The 25,616-nt window shown below is 46.6% G+C and overlaps 2 protein-coding genes across 3 annotated transcripts in view; one reads left to right on the plus strand and one right to left on the minus strand.

Moving 5' to 3' along the window:
* Positions 1-2,825, plus strand: part of Ankfy1 (ankyrin repeat and FYVE domain containing 1) — a 66,070-nt gene extending 63,245 nt beyond the window's left edge. Inside the window, exons 24-25 of the mRNA XM_059271138.1 lie at positions 825-915; positions 1,400-2,825. Of these exons, the coding sequence (XP_059127121.1) occupies positions 825-915; positions 1,400-1,532 (224 nt within the window). The 3' untranslated portion in view covers positions 1,533-2,825. The remainder of the gene's footprint in view (positions 1-824; positions 916-1,399) is intronic.
* Positions 46-25,609, minus strand: LOC131917362 (neuferricin). Of its 2 annotated transcripts, XR_009380664.1 has the most exons (6): positions 25,106-25,609; positions 19,538-19,678; positions 13,823-14,009; positions 9,510-10,186; positions 5,804-5,917; positions 46-5,061 (listed from the first exon to the last, which is right to left on the minus strand). XR_009380664.1 is itself a non-coding variant. In XM_059271135.1 (4 exons), the coding sequence occupies exons 1-4, from the start codon at positions 25,353-25,355 to the stop codon at positions 9,973-9,975; spliced, it is 792 nt and encodes a 263-aa protein (XP_059127118.1). In that variant the 5' UTR covers positions 25,356-25,609; the 3' UTR covers positions 8,883-9,972. The 2 variants fall into 2 exon arrangements, 1 of the variants encoding a protein (XP_059127118.1); XM_059271135.1 differs by lacking the exons at positions 46-5,061; positions 5,804-5,917 and having other exon boundaries at positions 8,883-10,186.
* Between the last annotated feature and the right edge of the window lie 7 nt (positions 25,610-25,616).

Consider the following 25,616-nt stretch of genomic DNA (forward strand, 5'->3'; position numbering starts at 1 on the left):
TAAGAAAAATGCATTCATTTTTAAAGGATTTTTAAATTTCTGTGAATGTATGTGTACCTGTGTGAGTTTATATGTACCTCTTTCATGTAGGTGCCCTCAGAGACCAGAGGGTGTCATACCCCCTGGTATTGGAGTCCTTAACCATTGAGCTATCTCTCCAACCCTACTACTAATACTTACTTACGTATTTACGTTATAAAGAAAGCTTTGTGTTGTTATATATAGTCTTAGTTGTCCCTATGGTATGCACTTGGTCAGCCTTTTCAGCACTCAGTAGGTGCCTGTGGCAATTCTAGCTCCCTGTGTTCAACCCATTTGCTGCCCCTCTCTGTACAGAGCAGCAGCACCCTGCCCAGGATACTTTGCCAATTTACAAAGTGCAACTACAACTTCTCTGCATTAGTTTGTTCTTCAGGCCATCTCTCTGTTGGTCCCACCAGACTGAATCCCGCTATCCAGAACCCCGAGATCCCTTTGTCTCTTTGTTGTTCTCACGTCCCACTTGTCTGTTCAAACAGCCCCTAAATTCAGATTCCTCTTCCTTGTTTCCTTTGTTGTGATTCCCTCTACTGTTTCCAACCCTTGAGCCCCTGGCAGTTTTTCTGTGGTGTGGTCTCTGCTCTCATAGTGTGTTACCCCACACATGCCGCTGATTCACACCTCCAGCTGGGTTTCCTTCTGTTCCAGCATGCCTGGCAAATGCTGATTCTCCAGGCTCCTCTGGGAAGCTTCCCCTGACCAGTTGGAATGTCCTGCTCCTCCTCTGCAGCCTAGTCTGTCCAGCACATCACTGGGTAACAAGTAGTCTTCTGTGTGTGTTACAGATATGCTCTCCAAGGAGCCTCCGTGGTGTGACGGCTCCAACTGCTATGAGTGCACTGCCAAGTTTGGAGTCACAACTCGCAAACATCACTGGTAAGAAAGGCCCCACCGCCATTTGCAGAGAAGCAGGAGCTTCAGCTGTGTCATCACTTCCGTACTTGTCCATGATGTGAGCCATGAGCCCGTCAGGGCCTGAGCCGCTCCTGGGCAGAAGTTAACCAGACAGAATGAGGAGATGGTAGAACTGAGCAGGATCCACTGTGAAGGGAGAATAGGGAAAGCAGGAGCACCCAGACTTGCAGCTTTCCTGGGTGCTAAGGTTCCATCACTGCCTCACAGGGTGCTAAGGACTAGACGGCAGTCTTAGCAAGGTGGGCAGCTTATAGTCTTGCTGTTTGCTTTAGCTTAGCTACTAGTTGGTATTTTGTTAAGAACTAAATATGATATGGGACTTGGTGTGATTTGGCTGGCAGTTGGCAGAGTTGGCCACAGATGCCAGTCAGAGACTGGCTTCGCTGGCCATTTGGGAACAATCTGCTTTTCAGTGCTCCTCACACTTCTTTCTTTGCCTCCACAGTCGTCACTGCGGCCGTCTTCTTTGCCATAAATGCTCAACCAAGGAGATTCCTATTATAAAGTTTGACCTGAACAAGCCTGTGCGGGTTTGCAACATTTGCTTTGATGTACTGACTCTGGGTGGAGTCTCCTAGTGAGCCCCAGGAGGGTCCAGGCCTGCATCCCCTGGTACCTCCCCAGCAGCTGCTCTACTCACCAGCCTGCCTCCTACCCAGAGCAAGAGCTGGCAGTTGTCTTCCTGTGGCAGAAGACTGGAACAATTACAGACCCTGGTGTGATCCCATTTCAGACGATTCTGTATGACTGTGTCAAACTGTGGTCTATTGCACTAGATGTCTCACTGGTTGGACCAGGCCAGTGTAGCCTGGGTGACCCATGTGATAGGCATCGGCTAGCAGCACATAAGGACACTTGGAGTCAATGTTCCCTTCTGATAGTATAGCGTCCATCTCGGAGAATTCAGTCTTCCTGCCTGGGCTGACTCAGAGGCAGAGCCTGACAGAGTAGAGAGCAGCTGCCAGACAGAGCTGATTACTCTAGGGTGGCGGCTCCTCTACGCGGCTGTGGCCTTTAATGCACAGTGTTTTCATAAAGATAATAGGAACCTCTTGCCCTCAAGTCTTTTCTTTCTTTTTTAAGCTAAGCTGTATTTTTTAGTGAGCTGCCCCCTTTAAAAAGGTGAAATCTTTCTAAACAGGGTTCAAAGATGAGAGCTGAAAAATTGTGGCCTTAACAACTGAAGCTTTACCAATGTTGATACTGCTGGGTGTCAGAGTGCAGTGGCAGCTTGACACCTAGCAGCTGTCTCATTCTCTCGTCTTGCTGCGTCCTGTCTGTGGAGTCCTCAGTCGCTGCCACTTGAGTGGTAGAAGAAATGCACTTTGACTGTGCTGCACTTTTTCTAAAGCTGCATCATTGGTGAATCCAACTCAAAAATCCCTTCACATCCCTTCTATAGTGACTCTGATGGCCAGCTCGGACTAAACCTCAGCACACACTGATCTTAAAGGGAAAACTGCCAAGAAGGAAGAAACTCATACTGATGAGAAAGATGAGTATGACTTCAGTCCAGGTCCTCTCTCCCTGACACATCCTTCCTGCTAAAAGCTTGCCGTGCATGCTGAGTGCTGCTGGGGCCAGTTCTGAGTAGTGCCCTGCCCATCAGAGCCAGCAGCCAAGGCCCGGCCAAACTATGAGCAGCCTGTTTTGGAAGTCTGGCTGAAATGTGGAGCAAGGCTCTGAAGCACAGGGCGTTGGTTCTTCCTGCTGCCTGTATTAACCCTGGGATGCTGGGCCTCTTTCTTTTTAATGTTTGGCCAGTGTTTTGGGTTGTTTCTGGCTTGGAATTTAATTTTTTTTCAATTTTATTATATTGCACACTGAAGGAGAAAGTTCTACCACTTTTTTTTTTTTTAAAGAAACAAAAACACAACTACTCTGAGATGAACACTAGTTACACTCAGAGATTAACAGTGTCCATCACACACACTGATCTTTTTGAGACAGTTGATAGCCCCCCATTATCTGCATTAATGGAGTACGGATGTATGAATAAAGGGACTTCTTTTGGCATTGCTCTCTTTCTTGGCTAGTGGGATGTCCTCCATTCTGTAGAGTTAGACTCTTTAACTGCCTACATACGTAGAAAATGTGCTGAGAAACCAGTGTGCTACTTCCTGAAAGTACTTGTGTGATTTATATGTTTAATATTAGCTGGTATGCAGGGGTTGAAAGGAAGAGTTACTTGGAGGAGTGCCACTGTCCCCCAGCCTGTGACTTACTTCATAGGGAATTTTTATGGAAATATTTAGCCAGTCTTGGCCAACAACTATATGAAGGAAGCATGTGGTCTGTTTCCAATTTATTGTTGCCTAAAAGGGATCACAGAGACCTAGAATTTAGTTGGTACCATGATTTTTTTTTAATGAGGAAGGTAATTATGGTTCTGCTATGAACCAAGGTGGTTGGTACACATAAACTTGTTTTTTTATGATCACAGTGGAGAGGGGAAAATAGGAAATCAGGATGAAGCTGACCATTTTGTCCTTGCCCTACAACACCAGTTTCAGTAACAATTTTGCCTATAACTGTACTTAAAACCTGAAGATCATGCCCCAAAATATGTGGGTTCAAGCTTCTGTTCCTTCAGAGGTCAACATAGTGACCAGCTATGGCGGAAAGAGGCTGTGTGACTTGGGCATCGGTACCCATGCTGTAGACATGGCTCAGGCATCCTTCCACAGCCCGACCATGCCATGCTCCCTGCCCTACACTCCTGCTGTGCACTGCCCTGGCCAGGACCAGACTTCCTGTGTCTCTCCTGTGCTCTCTCCATGCTGACCAGACTTCACCATGGAACTGCTTAGCTGTTCTTGTTCAGTCTTAATCAATACCTTGACAACTTGCAGCAAAACTTCATTTTATTAATTCAAAAAGTTGCCAGTTGTGAATGAGCAGAGCAGGAAGAATCAACGTCACTGAAACACAATTGCTGCATCAGTTAGCACTGCTGTGCTTGCCTAGCTGTTTAACTGCCTCTTATGCAGCTCCAGTCTTACTGTGTACTGCATCATTAGGGCTTTTTGTGTTTTTTTAAAGACAGGTACAAACCATGTGCTGAAACTAGTTTGCTATGACCCTCTAACAGCGATGTCCCACCAGCTTAAGTGCCTACACTGAGGACTCCCTTGTTTCCAGTTGTCTTTCACTGGTGTCTCACTCAGTGATGTGTTACAACACTAGTTCTGGGCCTATTCCACCCCAAAAACTAATTCAGTCAAGGCTGAATATTAGACTGCTCAGTTCACCTGCCATAGTCTCTCCAAGGAGTGGGGTCCACATGATGTTTTATCCTCTACCTCAGAGCCCTGAGTTGTTTGACTACCTGTCAGCTTCCTCCTTTTCCTTGAATGGGTCTTTCAGGGAACTGGGTGTGTGGTCTCACTGCCCTTCCCAAGTCGTGCCTGCCCCCCATACTCAACTGTTCCAGCCCTAGGCTTGTTCGCAGACAAGGGGTGGAGGGCAAAGCCTCCATCTAGGATTTCCTTACCTGGAGAAAAGAACTTGGCTGAACTGCCAAATACTTCGGCCTGAGAGGCAGCAATAGCATCATGTACAAGTAAATGTATGCCTCCCCCACAAACACTGGCTTCCTTCAGGTCCAGCCCCCTAGAGCCACCTGAAGCCAAAGAGTTCCCTTGCCAGCCCAACAGAGGAAGCAGCTCAGCAAAGGCCTCTGAGCCATGCTCACTACAGAACTGATCTAATGAAAACCTGAGTGTGTGACTGGTTAACTAAATAGTTAAATTCCCAATGTCAAAGATGCCTTAAAGCCTTTCTCTGGAGGATCACTGCCTATACAGTTCCTCTTTCGTGTGGCATAAATAATATATTAATTGTTACACCTGACAGCATTGGTTTTCTATAGCAAGGGAGTCTGGGGACAGCTGGACTTACTGACTTGCCTGTTTGGGAGCCGTGTGGAGCTGGGTGTTCTGTGACATCCTTGTAGGACCAAGGACAAGGCGGCAGCTGGGCCTTTAAAACTGCAGGCACATGTTTGGATAGATCACTTTGGCTTCCAAACCACTCTGGTGGTGCTCAGTGTGGGAATGACAGCATCATCTGGGACCATGGCGCTTAGCAGCATTGTTTCTTTGGAGTCTGTGTAATGGAATGTATTTTTCAAATATTGATATTTTCATTTTCTGTAATAATTCCTTATAATAAAAATGAGGCAAAATTGTGACTCTTAAGTGGAAGCTTTAATTAAAGATGTTTATGTTATAGCTACTTCTAACCCAGAGGTACCAATGAACATTAAAAAAAAAAATTCTAAAAAATTGAGCCAGGCAGTGGTGGTACACACTTGTTATCACAGAGGCAGGGGGATCTTTGTGAGTTTGTTTCTAGCCTGGTCTGCAGAGCTAGTTCCAGGACAGCCAGAGCTACATAGAGAAACCCTGTTTCAAAGAACTAAAGATATGAGGGCTGGAGAGTAGGCTCAGTAGTTAAAAGCAATTGTTACAAAAGACTTGGGTTCCGTTCCCAGCACCCACATGGAAACTCACAACCTCAAGGACCAGGCATACATGTGATACACAGATATACATGCAGGCAAAGTACTCAAAGTAATAAAAAAGAATATATTTAAAAACATTTAGAGCAGCTACCCTTTACATTTCAAATTCTCTATTTTATGTGACACATATTGGCAGCTGTCACAAAGTAAGTGTTTTGTGTAGAGTGAGCAGCTGCTGCACTCTCCCTGCCTCCCAAGTGCAAGTTTCCATGATGCATGTGAGTGCTGATGGAGTTTCAGCTGTCTGGCCCGTGGAAGTTGTCCAGAGAATCCTGGACTCCTTTATTCCATTATTTCATAAGGAATCACCCATGATGAGCTTACCACTGGCAAATATGAAGAAAAAGGTGGTGGGGGCTGGCACTGTGGGCTTCAGAGAATGTCAAGGAAGGTCTAGTGGCCTGCAGATTAAAATCTGGTCCATAAAGCTGTTCAACTCTAGCATGAAAAAGGAATAAAAATTCTGGTGAGCGGGTCTTCCAGATACTTCCTTGGACGAATGTGTTCTTTTCTCTAGCCCACTTTCCTTTTGCTTGCCCACCCAGACTCAGACTAGCTGTGTGATCTAGCTCATTCTGTGGGGGTTTCTTATGAACTTGGATGTCCCATCCCCTTTAATCCCAGCACTCAGGAACCAGGCTCAGGGCTGTCTAGAATTCAGAACAAGGTCCTTGATTAGTTCACTGTGAGTTCCTGCCCTGGGAGTGCAAACATCATGCTCATGGTCCACGAATGTATGAATCAGTCCAGTCCAGTATGTTCAGTGTGAGGCTGACAGGACTCATCATTCAAGCCCATGAGGGTAAAACTTTTTGTGGGGGTGGGGATGGGATGGTGCGGGGTCTCACTATAGCCCTGGACTGTAGGGAACTTGCTATTCAGATCAAGCTAGTCTCAAAGATCTGCCTGGCTCTGCCTCTAGGATTCAAGGGTTGCACCACCATGCCCACAAGAGTTGAGCAACCAAGTGCTGGTGGAGAGCTGGGCAAGAGTTGAAATCTACTCTGTGGGACTATGGCTAATGAAGGTACTCAGGCAGGGCCTCTGTAGACAGGACTGTTGAAAAATAAACAGGAGACTAATGGAGTGAGGGAGATAGATTCCCCAGAAGGAAGGGTTTGCATGTAGGGATTACATAGAGCAAGACCAGAGAGCATGCATGGCACATAGGGAAGGAATAGCTGCTAGACAGGCAATGCAGGGGACCCCTCTGCCACAGTGCTGCATGTGATCCTCAAAGATCCTCCCCATAGAGCCCCTCTGTACTGGGTGGTTTTGTGTGTCAGCCTGACACAAGCTAGAGTCAGTCCTCAGAGGGGAAGGAGCCTCAGCTGAGGAAATGCTTCCTTGAGATCCAGCTGTAAGGCATTTCCTCATTTAGTGATCAGTAGGGGAGGGTTCAGCCCATGGTGAGTGGTTCCACCCCTGGGCTTCTGGTCCTGGGTTCTATAAGAAAGTGAGCTGAGCAAGCCAGTAAGCAGCTCCCTTCCATGGCCTCTGCATCAGCTCCTGCCTCCAGGTTCTTGCTCTGTTTGAGTTCCTGTCCTGACTTCCTTCAGTGATAAAAAACAATACTGAAGTGTAAGCAAAATAAACCCTTTCCTCCCCAACTTGCCTTTTGGTCATGGTGTTTCTCACAGCAATAGAAACTCTAAGACACTCTGGGAGGTTTAAGTGGGGACTACCCTGATCATCATGAAGAAAGATGACCTACCACAGCAGGGAAGCCAGTGGAATAGCAAGATCTGCCAGCCTAAAAACAGACCAGAAGGAGGAGGGATAAAGAGGAAGAGCTAGCAGATAGGACTCAAGGGTACAGAGCTAGCAGATAGGACTCAAGGGTACAGACTGGCCGGGTGGCAGGAGTTCCGACCACCTGCCAGGCTTCTCCCCGGGAGGAGTAGGGATGGTGGTAGTGGTCATATGGTGTCCTGACCAAAACCAACTTGGGGAGGAAAGAATTTATTTTATCTTACACTTCTAGGTAACAGTTCACCACTGAGGGTGAAACTTCAGCAGAAACTATGGAGCAATGCTGCTAGCTGACTTGCTCAGCTGACATCTTTTTCTTGCTGTGTAGCCCTGGCTGTCCTGGAACTCATTCTTGTAGAACAGACTGGCCTCAAAGCCAGAGATCCACCTGCCTCTGCTGGGATTAAAAGTGTGAACCTCCATGCCTGGCTTCAGCTACCTTTCTTGTACAACCAGGCCCACCTGCTCAGGGGTGACACATCCCACAGCAGACTGGTGCGCACCCCTGCCATGTGCCTTCAATTAGCAATTTAAAAAAAAAACCTAGTCCCCATGTGCACCCACAGGGATATAAAGGGATTAGTCACGGTGCTTCTTCATACTTTTAATCCCAGCACTTGAGAGGCAGAGGCAGATGGAATCTCGATGAGTCTGAGGCCAGCCTGGTCACACAGCAAGTTCCAGGGCAGCCAGGGCTACATAGAGAAACATTGCTTTTTGTTTATTTGTTTTTTAAGAACAAATGAAAGAAAGAAAATGCCTCACAGACACGCCACAGGCTAATGTGATCTGGGCAATTCTTCAGTTGAGATTCTCTTTCCAGGTGACTCTTAAGTTTGTGTCAAGTTGACAGCTGAAGCTAACTATGACATCTGGTGACAGAGAGGATGAAGGCATTAGCAATGTGGGGTTTGTAGGGCTGGGGAGATGATTCAGTTGATAAAGTAGCAGAAGGCCTGGAGTTTGATCTCTGTAAAAAGCCAGTCATGATGATAAGACACCTGGAGCCTAGCACTGGGAAGGAAGTGACAGATTCCTGGAACTTGCTGGCCAACTAGTCTTGTCAAATAAGAGTTACAGGTTCAGTGAGAGACCTTGTCTTATAGAAGGTGGAGAGAAATACAGGAAGACATCTAACGTCACATTTCACCGATACATGCACATGTAGACATCATGTATGCTAAAGAAAAAGGCAATGTGGGATTTGCAGTGCCTCCAGAAAGAGCTCACAGACTTCTTTATTATCGAGCCCTTTGGACTGGGGATACTGCCTAGCAGTGTGCTGCCTGAAGTAGGAGAAAGAAAAGCCAAGGAGAAGGTTCCTGGGGATGAAGCTTTTAGAGACGTGGAGGAGCTTTGGTGGGATCAATGCAGTAAGTGAGGGCTTTATGGGGACCTTGCAGGACATCATGGTCAATAGTCAAGACAAATGAAGATCAAGGGCCTAGGGATGTAGCTCAGTTGGTAATGTGCTTGCCTAGCATGCATACAACTCTGGTTCAATCCCTAGTACTGTATAAACTGGGCATGGTACCACATGCCTACCTACCGAGTTCAAGGCTAGCCTGGATACATGAATCCTGTCTCAAAAAGCCAAGTAAATTTTTAAAAAGTAGCAGAGATCAAAATAGGTAAGAATTAGCAAGCACAGGCAGATGGATCCCTGTGAGTTCCATGTCAGGACAGCCAGAGCTCCAGAAGCAGGTGAGAACAGACCCCTGCCGAGCAGGCAGGGGAATTCTGCAGGGAATGAGCTGAGAAACCTGGGGCAGAAGCCCTTCAACATGTGGGGTAGTTACAGAAACTTCTGGGGGGCAGGGACAACATTTCACTAATGATAGGGAAGTGAGCTGTTTAATGCACACTCGGGCAGGGGGAATCTGCGTGTGCTCCATCTGTGTGAGCAAAAGCTTTCCTATTCCAGAATCAGCCCAAAATGTCTTTATTATCACATCTCACTGTACCAGCCCAGCTCTGATGGAGTCAGTAAATTCAAGTTTGCCAGCTGGGCGGTGGTGGCACACGCCTTTAATCCCAGCACTCAGGAGGCAGAGGCAGGCAGATCTCTGAGTATGAGGCCAGCCTGGGCTACAACGTGAGTTCCAGGACAGCTAGAGCTGTAACACAGAGAAACCCTGTCTTGAAAAACCAAAAAAATAAAATAATAAAAATAAAAATAAAAAAATTCAAGTTTGCCTTGGAGTAGAGGTTTTAGAAATGTCACAAAAGTCAGACATTGGGAACTTAAGTCAATTACCTTGTGACTTAGAACAGTTACCTTGATTCTGCAAGATCTGAGGCTTCTTGGGAAATGCCTGCTTCTCTGCTGAGAGCCACAGTCTTGTTCTGCTACTGCTCCAAGTCTCAGCAGGACTGGCATGATGGCAGAGCCCAAGCTCTGTTTAGGGCAGCAATGAGTCTGTGGGAAGTCCCTTGCTGGAGCTCACAGACTTTCTCCAGGCAGCTCTACGTTGATCACTGTGTTCATGAATGACTGCAGGCTCTGAAGGAAGATGACAGGGGACCAAGGTTCCAAACAGTGTCAAACAAACTGACCATACCAGGTAGGTTATCATGCTCCTGTCTCAGCCAACAGAATTGTGACACACATTTGCAGGGTGAGGGTGGAGTCCTTGACCCTCCTGTTTTCCTGCCAGGAGCCTCCTAGAGCATAAATATTAAGGGCTTTCTGGAGATCTAGGGAAGGTTCTCCATGTGTCATCAACATACAGGACACCATCTTAGGGTGGGAAGGAACACTCGATGGCCAGAGGTGAGCAGCCTGGGTATTCTTCCAAGTTGGGGTTGTCCAAGTCCCCACGATTTAGGTGTCTAGAGTTGTCTTGCTGGTCACTAGAGGGGCCAGTTGTTCTCACACACACACAGTGGGGCTCCTTGGCCCCTGGCTTATACAGCTTCCTGGGGACACCAGTCCAGTCTCTGTTCACACCTCCACTAGGAAAAAGAGAAAGAAGACTTCTTAAAAGCATGAATTCACAAGCCCCCGGGGCAAGAGGAGGGCTTGCAGGGTGTTATGAAAAGAAGCAGCCCTTCATTCTACTTCCTATCTCAAGCTGGCTACAAGCTCTCCTATTCCTCAGGCTTTCCACACACAATACTAATACTCCTGTCTCCAGGAGGAAGCCAGCATCCATGTCCCTTGCCCTGGGCCCTTGCCCCACCCCCTCTTCTTTGTCCCTGCCCTGGGCCCTTGCCCCACCCCCTCTTCTTTGTCCCTGCCCTGGGCCCTTGCCCCACCCCCTCTTCTTTCCCAAGCAGCAGCAGTGCCACTCCCCTGAGCTGGTGCTAGTGACTGAGAGGTCTTCCTGACAAGCCAGTGAGCAGCCCTGGTCCTCTGTCCTTCCCATCCATGCTGAGCAGCATCTTCATCTTTGGGCTTGAACTTGGGTGGGTGGGCTTTGGTATTAGTGTGGCAGCAAGCTGTGCCGGCCCTGCATGGCTCCAACTCCTGAGACTGCTGGGTTGCAGGGAAGGATGATTCCACTCTGGCCCAGCATACCATGGCAACCTCCTATCTTGGGCAGAAGAACCTAACTTACTTCAGGGTACTGCATTTGATAGGTAGCAGACTCAGAGGCCTTGCTGAAGGAGAGTGACAGTTATGAAACTGACCCTGGGCTCCCGTGCTCGGGACCAGGATCACAGGTTGCTAGAGGAGCTGGCACTGTTAGAAACCATTTTACTTGTATCTTATCCATGAGCAGAGCTGCTTAGGCACCAAAATGACTCCTTTCTCAGTCCAGCTGTCCACCCCACCAGGAACCCTTGCTCTACACCTGGTCCCTGATCACAGGGCTCCTTTCAGAGGTACTCAAGTCACCGGGTGAGTCAAACTACACCGGGTGAGGCTGTGGGTGAGGCTCAGGAACAGCCGGAAGGACTCTGTGGGAGACAGGGCCTGAGCAACTCAGTCCTGAATGCAAGAAAGTTCATGAGACAGAAGCATCTGGGGGAGGGGAGGCTCTCAGGGGGTACAGGAGGCATCTAATTGAACACCACAGGCTTCTAGCTCCTCCTATGTCACCAGTGCCTTCTGAGTCTACCTATATCCAAGATTGTGTCGCAAGAAGGACAGCCAGGTCTCAGACTGTCCTATTAGGAGGGAGACCAGGCTCCAATGGTGCCATAAAAGCCATGTCTCTCAAAGTTTTCCTTCTTGAACCCTCACCTTACTGCCCGAAAGTAAAGCAGAGAGGATGGTGCAGTGGCTTCCCCCGGGGAAAGCCGGTGGCTTTGGCTGTTTGCTCTGTCTACTCAATGGATAGATAGATCCCTGGGGGAAGAAGGCAGCTCTACCTGGTGCTGGTGGCGGTGGCGGTGGTGGTGGTGGCGGTGGCACATGCCTTTAATCCCAGTACTGGTCTACAGAGTGTTCAAGGACAGTCAGGACTATTACAAAAAGAAATCCTATCTTCAACAAACAAACAAACAAACAAACAAACAAACAAAAAAAGGCAGCCCTACACAGCTTAGCACACAGGAGTGTGGCCCCTCTTCCCAGTCCTTCTCAGGAAGAGCTTGACTGTTGGTTTGATCCTTTGCATCTAGGAGCTTTGTCTAGTTCTGTTCTCCACTGTCACCTCAGCAGAGCTAAGGGAGATGTGAGAGAGCAGAGCTGAAGTCTGAGTGTGGCTGACCAGGCGGTTACAGCAGACAAAACCACGTCTGCAATCACTTCTATGGCACCACCATAGCAGCCCCTCTCACGGCGCTGTGCTCGTGCAGGAAGAGACTTCTATGCAGCCTGCGCTTCCCGGAAATGCTCAGGGTACTAGGGCTTTTATGTTTTGGTTTTTTATGGTTTGTTGCCTTGCTTGTAACAGTGCTAAGACTGAACCCAGGGCCATGTTCCAGCAAGCGCTCCACCATTAAGCTACACTCCAGCCACCACAGTGCTTTACAAACATCTGGGGATGTCGCTCAATTGGCAGAGCTTGCACAAAGCCCTGGGGTCAAGCCATCGCTAGCACTACATAAACCCAGCATGACGGTGGTGGATGCTGCTAATTCCTGGTCTCAGGAGAGACAGAAGGATCAGAAGGTCAAGGTTATCCTTGAACAGAGAGTTCGAGGTCGATCTAGGATCTCCACATGAGATTGTGTTGCAGAGAAAATACAAATAAAACAGTACCTGAGGGCACCAAAGAATGGGTCCACCTCCCACCCCACTCTCCTGCGGGCGGGCGGGCGGGTGGGAGTAATCTGTGCTGACAAACAGGAAACTGAAAATCATCTCTGGCTGAACAGGCAGAAGTAGTCAAGAAGTAGTACCCGAGCTAGAGAAAGCCCAGCTGTTAAGAGCACATATTGCTCCTCTGGAGTTTGGGTCCCTGCACGCACACTGATAGCTCACAACATTCTCTAACTCCAGTTCCAGGGGACCCAAGACCTTTGGACTCTTGGGCATTTACATTCACATGACTTTTTTAAAAATTTTATATGTATGAGTGCTTTATCTGTGTGTATATATGCGTACCATATGTGTTCCTGGTGCCTGCAGAAGTCCAAAGAGGGCATCAGATCCCCTGGAACTGGAGTTATAAATGGTTGTGAGCCACCAAGTGGGTACTGAATCTCTCTGTAAGAGACACAAGTGCCCTTGACCATTAAGCCATCTCTCCAACCCTGTATATACACACTTAAAAATAAAAATTAAAAAGAAAAGAAAATCATGAAACTTTATGGGCTGGAGAGATGGCTCAGCAGTTAAGAGCACTTGCTACTTTTGCAGAGCATTGGGTTAGGTTCTCAGTATCCACATGGCCATTCACAACTGCCTATAACTCTAGTCCCAGGAAATTCAATGTCCTCTTCTGACCTCTGCAGGCCCTACATATACATACATACACAAACACTCCCAATACACACAAAGTAAAATGAATTTTAAAAAAGAAATAGTACCTGTGCCATCGAATTCCCAGAGCAGTATTTCTCCTTTAGCAGGATCTCTGGGAGACTGAGAGGGGAGGAAGAAGCCCAGGTCTCAGGCCTTTCTCAACCCTAAGGTTTTCTTTCGGTTACTAAAGGTCTTACTATCAGGATTTTCCTTTAATGCCCATCTTGTGGTTTGAATATGACATGTCCCCAACAGGTCCGTATATTTGAAAAACTTGGTCCCTAGATGCTAGAGCAGTTTGGGGAGGTTGTAGAAGTACCCGAGTCCCAGCTAGAAGTAACTCACTGGGGCAGGCCTTAAAGGTTGTGTCTGCTGCTGGTTCTGGCACGACCTCAGCTTCCCCATCTGTAATGATATGAGAACTGGTAGCTACACACCTCCACGGCCACACACCAAGCTGCTCTACCATGCCTTTTCTGCTACGGTGGACTGTACCCTCTACAACCTTCAAATTGGTTAAATCTTTCCCCCCTTAAATTGCTTCATTCAGGTGTTTTCATTACAGTAAGGAAATGAATATAACTCAGAAGATCTAACATGTACAGCAGCACATGTAAGCTCCCTAGCTTAGCAGTCAGGTGTGGATTTCCTGAATAACAAATAAATAGATAATAAAAGGATGGCTTAGAAGCTGGATTCAGGAGAGGTGCGGAGGAGACGGGAAGGCTGCTTACCTCTTCTGGGAGCACCAGACCCGGCTCCCCTTAGCAGAGCTCCACTCGGCATTGCACGGAGGGAACCTACGCTTTTCTTTCTGTTGCTGTTCACTCGCCTCCGCGCCTTTGGCCACCATGGCCTCCACCTGGGTTAGTTCTGGAGTGGGCAGCCCATCCTCTCCGTAGAACCTTCCAACCAGTCTCCCTGAGATAACAAGGAAAAGGGCAGAGCAGCAGAGAGGGTAAGGCAAACCCTTTTCTCCCCAAGTTCCTTGTGGGCATGGTGTTTCGGCACCTCAATAGAAACCCTACAACAGAAACTGGCACCAAAATCACCAGATACTGCTGTGACACACCTGGCCAGTTGTTTTGGGGAGGATTGTAGAAGGACTTTGGAACTTTGGGCTAGAAAAGTCACGGAGTGTTCAAAGCTTGATAAGCTGTTCTATGGGAGGCGAACGGAAGATAAGAGTGTTCAGAGATGCAAATGATGGAGGCCTGGCTTGTGAAATTCCAGAGGATGTCTGAAATCACTTAAAGACTCTATCAGCGCCATTTGCTATTTTGAGTTTAGAATCTGTGATTCTGGTTAGCTGGGGCTAAAGAGTCAGCTAGCTGCCAACATGGAAATGATCACATTTTTATCACCTCCAGACAACATCAGTTCCCTGAAAACAGAATGTGTGTGACACATTTATCAATGCTCTGTAGTGCTTGGGGGAACACTGAGTATTTAGTAATGTTGAGTGAACATACAGTTTATTAGCCCACATTTTTTTGGGTCCATGTCCAATTACTTTGTCTTACAGAACTAGTTAGTTAGTTAGACCAGCTCAGAGCCCATGCTTTCTCCTCCACCACTTTCTTCTCAAGTCCTTGGTGGACATAAGAGAGTGGAGAATAGTTTTTAAAATGGCTTTCAAATTTTCTTAATATTTAAGCTATGAAAGCAACTACCAGTTGGTTGCAGCCTACAGGCCAGTACAAAAAAGGTTTAGTTCTTTAAGTACCACAGCTTGCTGTGTCCAAGGCCTGAGGTCTTAAAAGGTACCACCTTACTAGACGGAGAGGAAGCCCCAGAAAACACTTCAGGGAGGTGTGATCAACTAGGAGGTAGCGTGGGTCCAACCTCTCCAGTCAGTCTGAGAACTGAGCTGAATTTAGGTTCCAATGGAAAGTCTTAGACTTCGTTCATACTCTCAGGTCCCACTCCCTGGCCAACTTTCCTGTGGTTTTCAATTAGGAATGTCCTCTATAGGCTCAGGCACTTGAACACTTGATTCCTAGATGGTGGTGCCATTAGGGGGGTAGTGCAGACTCACTGAAGGAAGTAGGTCACTGAGGGCAGAGACTTGAGCATTTATAGCCTTGCTGCCCTTCCCTTCACATCCTCTCTGCTTTGTGATTATACTTAGAGAAGTGATCTCTCAGCTTCCTGATGAACTGCCTGCTGCCATGCTTCCCTTGACATTACAGACTTTCTTTCTGGAACCATTAAGCCCAAATAAAGCTGCCTTGGTCCTGGCAATTTATCTCAGCAACAGAAACTAGTACCTTCCTCAGGCCTTCTATGTCAAGAGCAGTGGATCTCTCCTGACTCCTTCACATTCAGGTAAGTACTTCCCTTCATTCATGGCTGATGGGTAAACCTTGTCAGTTCTGAAATATATTCTGATTGTCCATTCCTGTCCATTTCCACTGCTGCCACCTTATCCAACCTTGCAGTTGGCCTCTGCTGCAGCTCAGGCTTTCCTATAGTACTTCCTCCACAAAGCATCTGGGGCATTTCCATCCCCCCACCCCACCAGTGCTCAGAGCACAACTAGGGCTCCAAACATGGTGAGTGGGTGTTCTGCCACTAAGGTATGTCCTTACCTAGTAACCTTTAATTTATTTCGAGACAGGCCTCAGTATCTAGCCTGAGGCTTTTGATTCTCCTGTCTCAGTTTTGCAAGTTTTAGAATCATAGGCCTAATTTGGATGCTCTTTTTATTTTTATATTTTTTATGTGTATGAGTGTTTTGACTGGACCTATGTCTGTGCACCACATGTATGCAGTGCCCATGGAGCTCAGAAGGGACACTACATGTTAGAGCCCCTGGAACCAGAATTACAGATGATTGAGAGCTACCATGTGGTACTGGGAACTGAATCTGGTCCTCTGAAAGAGCAGCCAGTGCTTTTAACCACTGAGACATCTAGCTCTCCAGCCCCTTGTGTACTTTTTTTGTTTTTCGAGACAGGGTTTCTCTGTGTAGCTTTGGAGCCTGTCCTGGAACTCGCTCTGTAAAACCAGGCTGGCTTCAAACTTGCAGAGATCCGCCTGCCTCTGCCTCCCAAGTGCTGGGATTAAAGCCATGCAGCACCACCGCCCAGCTGAGTACTCTTTTCAACACGAATCCTACGTCACCTCTATGCCTGACTAAAACCTCCGGTAGCTACTCAAAGCACAAATAACACACAAACTTCCTCTCGAGGCGTCCAAGTCCCACCAGCCGTTCGGCTGTCTACTCTGCCTCTCCCTAAGCCACCTGCTCCTCCTTCCCATGCTCCAGCACAGGGTTTCTGTAGCACCTGAGCAGGCCTTGCTGATACCCACCTCAGGCACCACTCCTCCCTCAGCCTGCTACACTCTCCCCAGATCTCAGTATGGCCACCCTTCCTTCTGCTGGTCCGTTTTCCTGTCATCACAGCCCTGTGTGGAGATGCCTGCTTAGTCAGAAAGTGTCCCGTGAGGCCCAGTACTCAAAACAGCTTCATACAGAGCATCTGTTTTTGTTTTTGTTTTTTCCCAAGACAGGGTTTCTCTGTATTGTTTTGGTGCCTTTCCTGAATCTTGCTCTGTAGACCAGGCTGGCCTCGAACTCACAGAGATCCGCCTGCCTCTGCCTCCTGAGTGCTGGGATTAAAGGTGTGTGCTACTGCTGTCCAGCTCAGAGCATCTGTTTTAAATGTTTGTTAAATGAATAGATGACAGATCATGACCTTAGTGTCAGATTAGACATCTTTAGGTTGGCTTATAACCAAATTTTTGGTACAGAGGGCTTTGTATGGCATGGGATGATTCTATCTTGTTGAGACATAATATCCAAAAAGAGGCTAACAGGAGCAGAGGCAGAGTTTTAGATGCTGTATTATGAGAACAGGTTTACCATCTGGGTCTCTAAATGTGTATCCAGAGCACAACAAAATCTGCCTTATTTCCCCTGAGGTCCAGCTGTACAACTACAATGATAGCTTCTTAACTGTGTCCAAGTTAATACTATCCTTGGAAATTTGTCTTTATCCTCTGATGTCCCCCAAAGTCTTCGATGGTCCTCATGCCAAAGCTTTGGCAGGAATTGCACTGAACACACTCCTGTGTTGTGGAATATTTGTACACTGTGTGAAGATGTATTGTTATTGGTGTAATAAAAAGCCGAATGGCCAATAGCTAGGCATGAGGTATAGGCGGGACTTCTGGACAGAGAGAGAAACTGGGAGGAGGAATCTAGGTTTGAGATTTCAGCAGCAGACTCAGAGCAAGCTGGATGTGCCATAATAAGAACAGGTAACCAAGCCACGTGGCAAAATGTAGATTAAAAAAAAATGGGTTAATTAAGTTATAAGAGCTAGTTGGGGAAAATCCTCAACTAAGGCAAACATTTCATAATTAATAAAAAGTCTTCAGGTCATTATTTGCGGGCTGGAGGTCCAAAGATAGTCTGACAAGAATACTTGCTACACTAGGGGTATTAAAACAGAAGGATCAGGGGCTGGAGAGATGGCTCAGAGGTTAAGAGCACCGACTGCTCTTCCAGAGGTCCTGAGTTCAATTCCCAGCAACCACATGGCAGCTCACAACCATCTGTAATGAGATCTGGCACCCTCTTCTGTATACATAATAAATAAATAAATCTTAAAAAAAAAAAAAAAAAAAAGAAACAGAAGGATCAGGACTTCAATGTCAACATCAGTATGCAACAAGTTTGAGGCCAGCCTGGGTTCTATGAGACCTTGTTTCAAAAAATCAAGAAAAAAAAAAAAAATAAAACAAAACCTCACCATAAAGCACCAACTAGGCCTCAGAATAACTATGACCCATCTGAGCATAAGTGAAGCTGAATACGATCATTTCTGATAAAGACTGAAGTAGAAACAAAGTCTAACCCCAGCCAGTTACAAGCAGCCAACCAACTTAAGGCTCTGTGACCAGGGACTTTCCAACAAACTAACAGAATTTAAAAAGCTAGGGCTAGAGATGAAGCTTGGTCCGTAGGGCTGCTTGCCTAGCATGCAGGACTTCAGTAGATCAGCGACACTTCAACCGTCCCTTGGCAACATCCTGGAGAACAGGGAGAAACAAGTGCACTGAGTAGAGAGGACATATATGGTTGTGACCTTGGGGACATGTAGGGCAGACTAAGGGTATGCTAACTGTGGGAAAAGGAATGGATGTGGGATAAGGAAGGTCAACAATGGACGAAGATGATGAGCAAAGAGGAATGGAATGGAAAGGCACTCACTTCAGATCTTATAAAATCAGAGCTTGAACAAGTGGATGTTGAGTAGAAGAGTTAAGGAAAATATCATGGTTCTCAGAATAAGAAGCCCAAGCAATAAGGAAAGCAAGCCTTTAGAGGCATTAGGGGCAGGAAATTCCAATGGTAAAGGGACACTGGTATCCACAAGAAGCCAGTCAAGCCCACGTGGGGCTCCATGAGAGGTGGGGCTGCACATAGATGAAAGGACTGGCCTCAGCCATCTTAGATTTCAGTGCTCAGGAAAGACTGTAGTGATCACTGTCTGTCAGTTGTCTGCTCATTTAAGAGTTACATCCCTCATGTATCACCAGTAAGCAATAAGTGCAGGACCACACACAACTGGCATTAATACATGAGATGGAGGCAGTAGGATCAGGAATTCAAGGCTAGCCTCATCTACATAGTGAGTTTGAGACCAGTCAGGCTGCATGAAACCCTGAATGAATGAATACATGAATGTGTGATTGGCACATCTTCCATCTCAGAAACAGTTCACTCAAGATGTCTGCTTCATCAGAGAGCAATCAAAAGGAAGCCTCAGAACCACACACAAGTGGCTTCAAGCCTTCCTAACTGTACTGGAGCCACAGGGCGGATGCCTCTTGGAGCTGGCTGTTCATATCCAACGCAGATGATACTGACTGGGGGCCACTGACATCAAAGTACAAGGCCTGGCAATCCTCTCCCAGGACTATCCACAATTTCATCTTCTTCTGAGGATTACTGTGGAGACCCACAGAGGTTTCCTAGTGAGATCCGAGCTTGCTTTACCCAGCAGGTCTACATAGGGGAATGACTGGACCACGGGCATGGTTACCAGGTGTTTGGAAGGGTCTGCACTTGGCTTTGCAGTATGCTTTGATCTAGCAAGGGGGTCTTTTGCCCTGTCCCTTGGCATTGTTATAAAAAGCCCATTTGAAGAGACAGAAGGAGCCAGGTCCTCCAAAAGCTATCCTGTGTTTCTGTCTGTCTCATTTCTGCTATCTTTCTATATACAAATTCCTTTTTCCTGTCTCCTCTTCATAGGAACCCTGAAAAAGGTGGGAGCTGGCCTCCTACAGATTACTCCTACACTACCAGCAAGAACCTAATGTGAAAAACCTGGGGCTGGTTTCAAATTTTTACCTTGAGCCCAGTTCCTAAAGAATTCAGGTACCCTGAAAAACACGGCAAGATAAGCAACTGAAATCTACAGTCAAGGACTACATACCGACAAATACATAATTTTTCTCGTAGAATGAAATCCAATTTTGAAGTATCAGTATCTCAGAGGAGGACAAGCCAGTTACATCATCCACGAGTCCAGCTTCAGAAAAGTCTCCTGTCACAAACGCTCTAGATGCATCCCGGCCTTCAGGAAAGAAGTTGCCAAAGATTTGGTTATAAATCACATATTTTTTTTTAAAGATTTATTTGTTTATTTTGTATACAGCATGTATGACTACAGGTCAGAAGAGGGCACCAGATCTCATTACAGATGGTTGTGAGCCATCATGTGGTTGCTGGGAATTGAACTCAGGACCTCTGGAAGAGCAGTCAGTGCTCTTAACCTCTGAGCCATCTCTCCAGCCCAAATCATAGTATTTTACGAAGTAAAATTTCTTTCTTTCTTTTTTTTTTCAAGACAGGGTTTCTCTGTGTAGCCCTGGCTGTCCAGGAACTCACAGACTAGGCTGGCTTAACTCACAGAGATCTGCCTGTTTCTGCCTCCCAGGGACCTCTTGGACCAGGAACAAGAATTTTTGGTGTAACTGTCATCCACTTGGTTTTTTGAGATCTGCCTGCCTTCCAAGTTCTGGGAATAAAGGCATGAACCACCACACCTAGCCCGTCAGCTTTTATTTAACTTCAATAATATTCAATTGATAAATTTAAAATGGTAACTTCTGGCTTCCATGACACTCCACTCCTGGTTTTCCCAGCACCTGTCTACTTAGCCCTAGGGATCAGTTATTATCTGCACCTTCTCACTTGACCATCTTATCCACCTGTGTGGTTTCAGATCCTCCATCTAGGCTGTATGTTTAGCCCAGGCATTTCCTGAGCACTAGACCTGTATATCCAACTTCTACTCAATGTCACTTAGCTGTCTCACTGCCATCACAAGTTCAAAAGCCTATTTTGAGCTACTGGTCATCAGTCCCAGGAAATGGTCACTTAATCTCCTCTAGTGTTCCTTATCACCAGTTGCTCAATCTATAAATGCAGACTTGATACCTCTTTTATGCCCCCATCTAATTAGTGCCAGAGTATTTTCTTCCTAAATAGTTCCTGTATTCATTCACTTGTCTCTACCTGCTACCCAGTATGCCATCATCTCTCAGGTGAACTACCACAGAGGACCCCTAGTGGGACCACATTTCATTCTACCAAACTATTCTTCAGGTAACACTCAGACTAGCATTTTATTTTATTGCTATAAACTTTGTGTGCGTGTGTGTGTGTGTGTGTGTGTGTGTGTGTGTGTGTATGCCACATGTGTATGCATGTCTGTGTTTATGTGCATAAACACTTGAGGGGGCCATCCAACATCAGTGCTAAGATCTGAATTCAGGTGCTCTGGAACAGCAGCAAGCACTTTTAACTGATGAGTGAGTCTCTAGAACTACACTGTTTTTTATTGGTTTTGTTTTTTGAGACAGGATCTTACTATGTTATGTAGCTCTGACTGACCTATAACTTGCTATATAGACCAGGCTGGCCTAGAACTCAGATACTGGCCTATCTGTCTCTGAGTACTGGGATTAAAGGTGCATGGCATCATGCCCAGCTCCCTAGACTGATATTTTATATTTTGTTTTTTTCAAGACAGTATTTCTCTGTATAGTCCTGGCTGTCCTGGAACTTGCTCTGTAGACCAGAGTGGCTTTGAACACAGATCTGCTTGTTTCTGCCACCAGAGTGCTGGGATTAAAGGCATATGCCATCTTACCTGGCTCTAGACAAAAAAACCCAAAAAACAAAAAAAAAAAAACCTTGTTGCTGGACAGTGGTGGCACATGTTTTTAATCCTAGTAACTCAGCAGATGCAGGAGGATCTCTGTGAGTTCAAGACCAGCCTGATCTACAGAGCAAATTTCAGAACAGTCAACGCTACACAGAAAAACCCTGTTTCCAAAAACCAAAACCAAAACAAACAAAAAAGACAAATCACCATGTCATTTTCTGCCAAAATCCTCAGAGCCTCCCTTTGCCTTATGAGAATATCCAAAATCCTTACCTCAGTCGCATTTGCCACCAACCTTATCTAGTCACTTTCTCATGGTGCTGTCTTCCACTTTCCTCCTCCCTGACTAGGTTAGAGGCTTTGGTAAACTTACTTTTCCCCTTAAAAAACATATCACAAAACTGGGCTTTAGTAAGAGATGCTAGGTCAATGAAGTACTTGCTTTGCAAATTGGAGGGCCTGAGTTTGGATTCCTGGCACCCAGGGAGACACAAAGACACAGCAGGGCATGCTCGTCATCTCCGCATGGAGAGGCATACAGAGGAGACAGCGCTTTACACCCAGGAGGATCACTACAATAAAAAGACATTAAGAGCCAGGATTGCTGTGGATTCATGGACTGCCTGGGCTATAGGAGACTTCACCTAAAAAATGAAGTAGGAGGAGAAACTGGGGATGTATTTTAGCAATAAAATGCTCACCTAGCTGTTGGAGAATATTACTTTAAGATGTGTTACATTTGTTTACGCTCTGGAACACTTGTTTAATGATGCAAAGATATGTCGTACTTGTTTATGTTGCATTTGTTTAACTCTGTGAAGCTGTGTTACTGTGCCTGTCTAAAACACCTGATGGTCTAATAAAGAGCTGAACAGCCAACAGTGAAGCAGGAGAAAGGATGGGTGGGGTTGGCAGGCAGAGAGAATAAATAGAAGGAGAATCTGGGAAGAAGAGAGATCAAGGAGGAGCAAGAGAAGAAGGAACAAGAGAACAAGGAGAGCAGAACTTCAGGGGCCAGCCACCCAGCTACACAGCCAGGCACAGAGTAAGAAGGAAAGGAAAGGTGTACAGGAGTAGAGAAATATAAAAGCCCCAAGGCCAAAGACAGATGGGATAATTTAAGAAAACCTGGCAAGAAACAAGCCAAGCTAAGGCCGGGCATTTATTACTAAGAACAAGCCTCCGTGTGTGATTTATTTGGGAGCTGCCAAAGAACAGAAAGGTCAAAAACACCCAGCATGTATGACGCTCTGCATCCAATCCCTAACATTAGAAAACAAAACTTTTAACAAGTTTAACAAATCAGATGTGTGGAGAAACTGAAACTCACATGCATTCCTTGTGGGGATATACAGTGGTACAGAGACATGAAAGGGTAACAATCACCATATGAGTCAGCAGATCCACATCCAGATGAATACTAGGGGAACGGACATCATATTCACCAATTTAATACTAGAGATCTCTATAAGAGGTGGAAATAGGGCCAGCAAGATGGTGAAGTGGATACAAATGCTGGTTGTAGGAGCCTGACAACTGGAGTCTAATCAGTGGAACAAAGGTATCAAAGCCAAAAGCAGTGGTGTGCATCTGTAATCCCTACACTCCCACAGCAAGGGCAGAGGCAGAAGAATCAGCTTAGACGCTTGCAGGCCAGCCAGCCTCAGATACACAGCTAGGGAGAGACAAGAACAAGGAGGGAACTGACTCCAAATTTTCTCCCCATCTCCGTATGTCCAAGCTGTGGCACACACACTGTGAGCATATACACTGACCAAATAAAAATTTTAAAGTGGAAATAACCCAAAAGTCTATCAAATGCAGTTTAGTATTTAAACATGCAATTATTATTTGGTCATAAAAAAGAATAAATGCAGAGTGTGGTGGCAAGCCTTTAATCTTTATGAGTTCCAGGCCAACCAGGGCAATGTAGTAAGACCTGATCCTTTAAAAAAAAAAAAAAAAAACTATCGGCCACATGCTGATACACTACGGATGAGTAAAAGCCAGACCAAAAAAGAACGTGTGTGAGGTGTGTGATTCTACTTACAGAAGGCGCAATCAGTAGGAACAGAATGTACACAGGAATTGCCAGGGGCTGTGGGGAGGTAGAGAATGGAGAGGGGCTGCTAATGGGTAGTTTCCTTTGGGGATGGGCAAAATGTTCTGAAATTCGATGGTGGTAATGTTTGCATACATAAAAACACTTGTACACTTTAAAATAAGTTTTCTGTGAATTATATCTCAATAAAAATAAATACTGACTGCATAAATGAACAAATCTGCTTCTCTAGTAGCCTGTGTGGGCAGTCAGAGACATCTGGGATTTCTCAGCACCTGGCCGAGGTAGGACCCACAGTAGCAGTCAATCAATGGAGGTCAAATATTGTATACACAGAACTCAACAGACACCAGCACATATTGTGTAAGGATCCTCCCTGAAGTGGAAGTGTTCATGCCAAAACCTGTTCGTACATCCATGACAGAGGTTATCAGATGTTGGTAAGACAGTGTCCTAAAGTGCAGTCAACTGGCAAGAAGAAAAAGAAAAAAAGCCTGGATTCCAGTCCAGCTTTGCTTCTGACTCTCTATGTCCCTGAGTAGGTCCCTTCCTCTTCTGGACTGTTTGAAGTTTGGAGAGAAGGAAGTGATTTGCATTTAAATGCAGCTTCCTAATTCTCCTAAATGACCAGTGGAAAGTTTGAAATTTTTGTCAACCTAGTCACCAGCCTTAGGCTCGCCCTGCATTTTTCTTCCCCAAACAGTGAGAGGTAGTCTCCTCGGCTAGAAAAGCAACATTTTTTAAATTACTAGCTTGGGAGCTGGAGAGTTGGCTCAGTGGTCAAGAGGAGGGGTTGCTCCCCGAGAGGACCCAGGTTCCCAGCACCCTATTGCACATCACAACCATCCACACCTCCAGATACAGGGGATTCGAAAGCCTCTCCTGGCTTCCCTGGGCACCAGGCACACAGGTGGTTCCGAGATGTACAAGCAGGTAAAACACTCACACATAAAATAAAATTTAAAGACCATAAAAATTACTAGGCTGGACATTATACCCATATCTTGTAAGGACTTTAGTCAAATGACATCTTTCTGTCCCCTCAGTTGTTAAAAGGGGGAGGGTGGGCAGCAGAATAAAGTTAATTTGATAAATGTTCTTAGGAGGGCAAACATACCCCATTTTATTCTAAGATTTGTTTCGTCTTGTTTTTGAGCCAGCCTGGCCACAAATTCCTGGCCCAATGGATCTTCCTAGCTCAAAGAATCTCAGCCACTCCAATAGCTGGGACCACAAAACACCACCACTTCTGGCTTATCGTAGGTATTAAAAAAGACGGTTAAGAGTTACTTGCTTCCCTGTGTTCTAACTTCATTCTCCCCGTTCTTTTTCACTATCTTTTCAGAAAAGCAGACAAGTGCATCTACTAGAACCAAAGTGGGGGGAGGGGAAACCGACTCAAATACTGTTTTTTTAGGGGAAACGGGATGGGCGAAGCAAAGGTTAGCTCGGATCAGTCTAAAGTGACGGAAAGCACCGTAGCTATATTGACCAGGTAGACTTCTGAATGAATGTAAGCAGTAGCTAGCGAGACACATCTTTCTCCAAATCAGTCACACACAGCGGCGGACAGAAAGCGTGCGGCTATATTAACTAGCATAGCTGCGCCCGGGGCGCAAACCAGGATCGTGCAGCCGTGTCCTTCCTGCCACAGCAGTCAGGAACGTGGGGTGACGGGGCGCGGATGAATAAACCAATGGACGAACGCATGCCGCTCGGGTGGCTACGGCCCCGCGCGGGAGGAAAAGGTGTGAGAGCCTCGCTGATACCTGCGAAGCCGCTATAGTGCGCCCCAGGCTCGTAGTGCCTCCGGCCAGAGGACACGTCGTAGACGCGGCCGAGCAACGCCAAGTACAGACCCGGGTCTCCCGGGCCGCCGCGATAGCGGGCTAGCTCCTCGGGTACGAAGAGGCGAAGGCCAGGGCGGGGACCCCACCAGTCCATCAACCACATGGCCACGACCGCCGCCGCCGCCGCGACCAGGCTCAGCACCACGCCAAGCCCACATAGTCTCAGCATCTACACAGCAGCACACACGCCGCACTTCCGAAATCGCCACCTCTTTAAGCCACAACTAAGATGGCGGAGACGCCGGTCGTGACGTCAGCGGCGCGACGCTCGACAAGCTTCAGCGTAAAGTTCACCCTTCGGCTCCGTCTCTTTCTCATACTTTTCCAGCATAGCTTGAGAACGTGAAGCGTGGAGGAGAAAGTGGAATTGCACCGAAAGACCATCTGGGCTTACACGTTGTGTGCCCTCAACAAAGATGGCGGCAAAGGA

This window comes from Peromyscus eremicus, chromosome 8a (assembly GCF_949786415.1).
Source record: "Peromyscus eremicus chromosome 8a, PerEre_H2_v1, whole genome shotgun sequence".
In the NCBI taxonomy this organism is placed as follows: Eukaryota; Metazoa; Chordata; class Mammalia; order Rodentia; family Cricetidae; genus Peromyscus; species Peromyscus eremicus.

Coding starts and splice junctions, on each gene's coding strand:
- LOC131917362 (XM_059271135.1), bottom strand. CDS start 25,355: ATGCTGAGACTATGTGGGCTTGGCGTGGTGCTGAGCCTGGTCGCGGCG. Junction 14,010..19,537: donor GAAAAATTATGTATTTGTCG/GTATGTAGTCCT, acceptor TTGTTATCTCAG/GGAGACTGGTTGGAAGGTTC. Junction 10,187..13,822: donor GTCTGGTGCTCCCAGAAGAG/GTAAGCAGCCTT, acceptor TCTTTTTCCTAG/TGGAGGTGTGAACAGAGACT.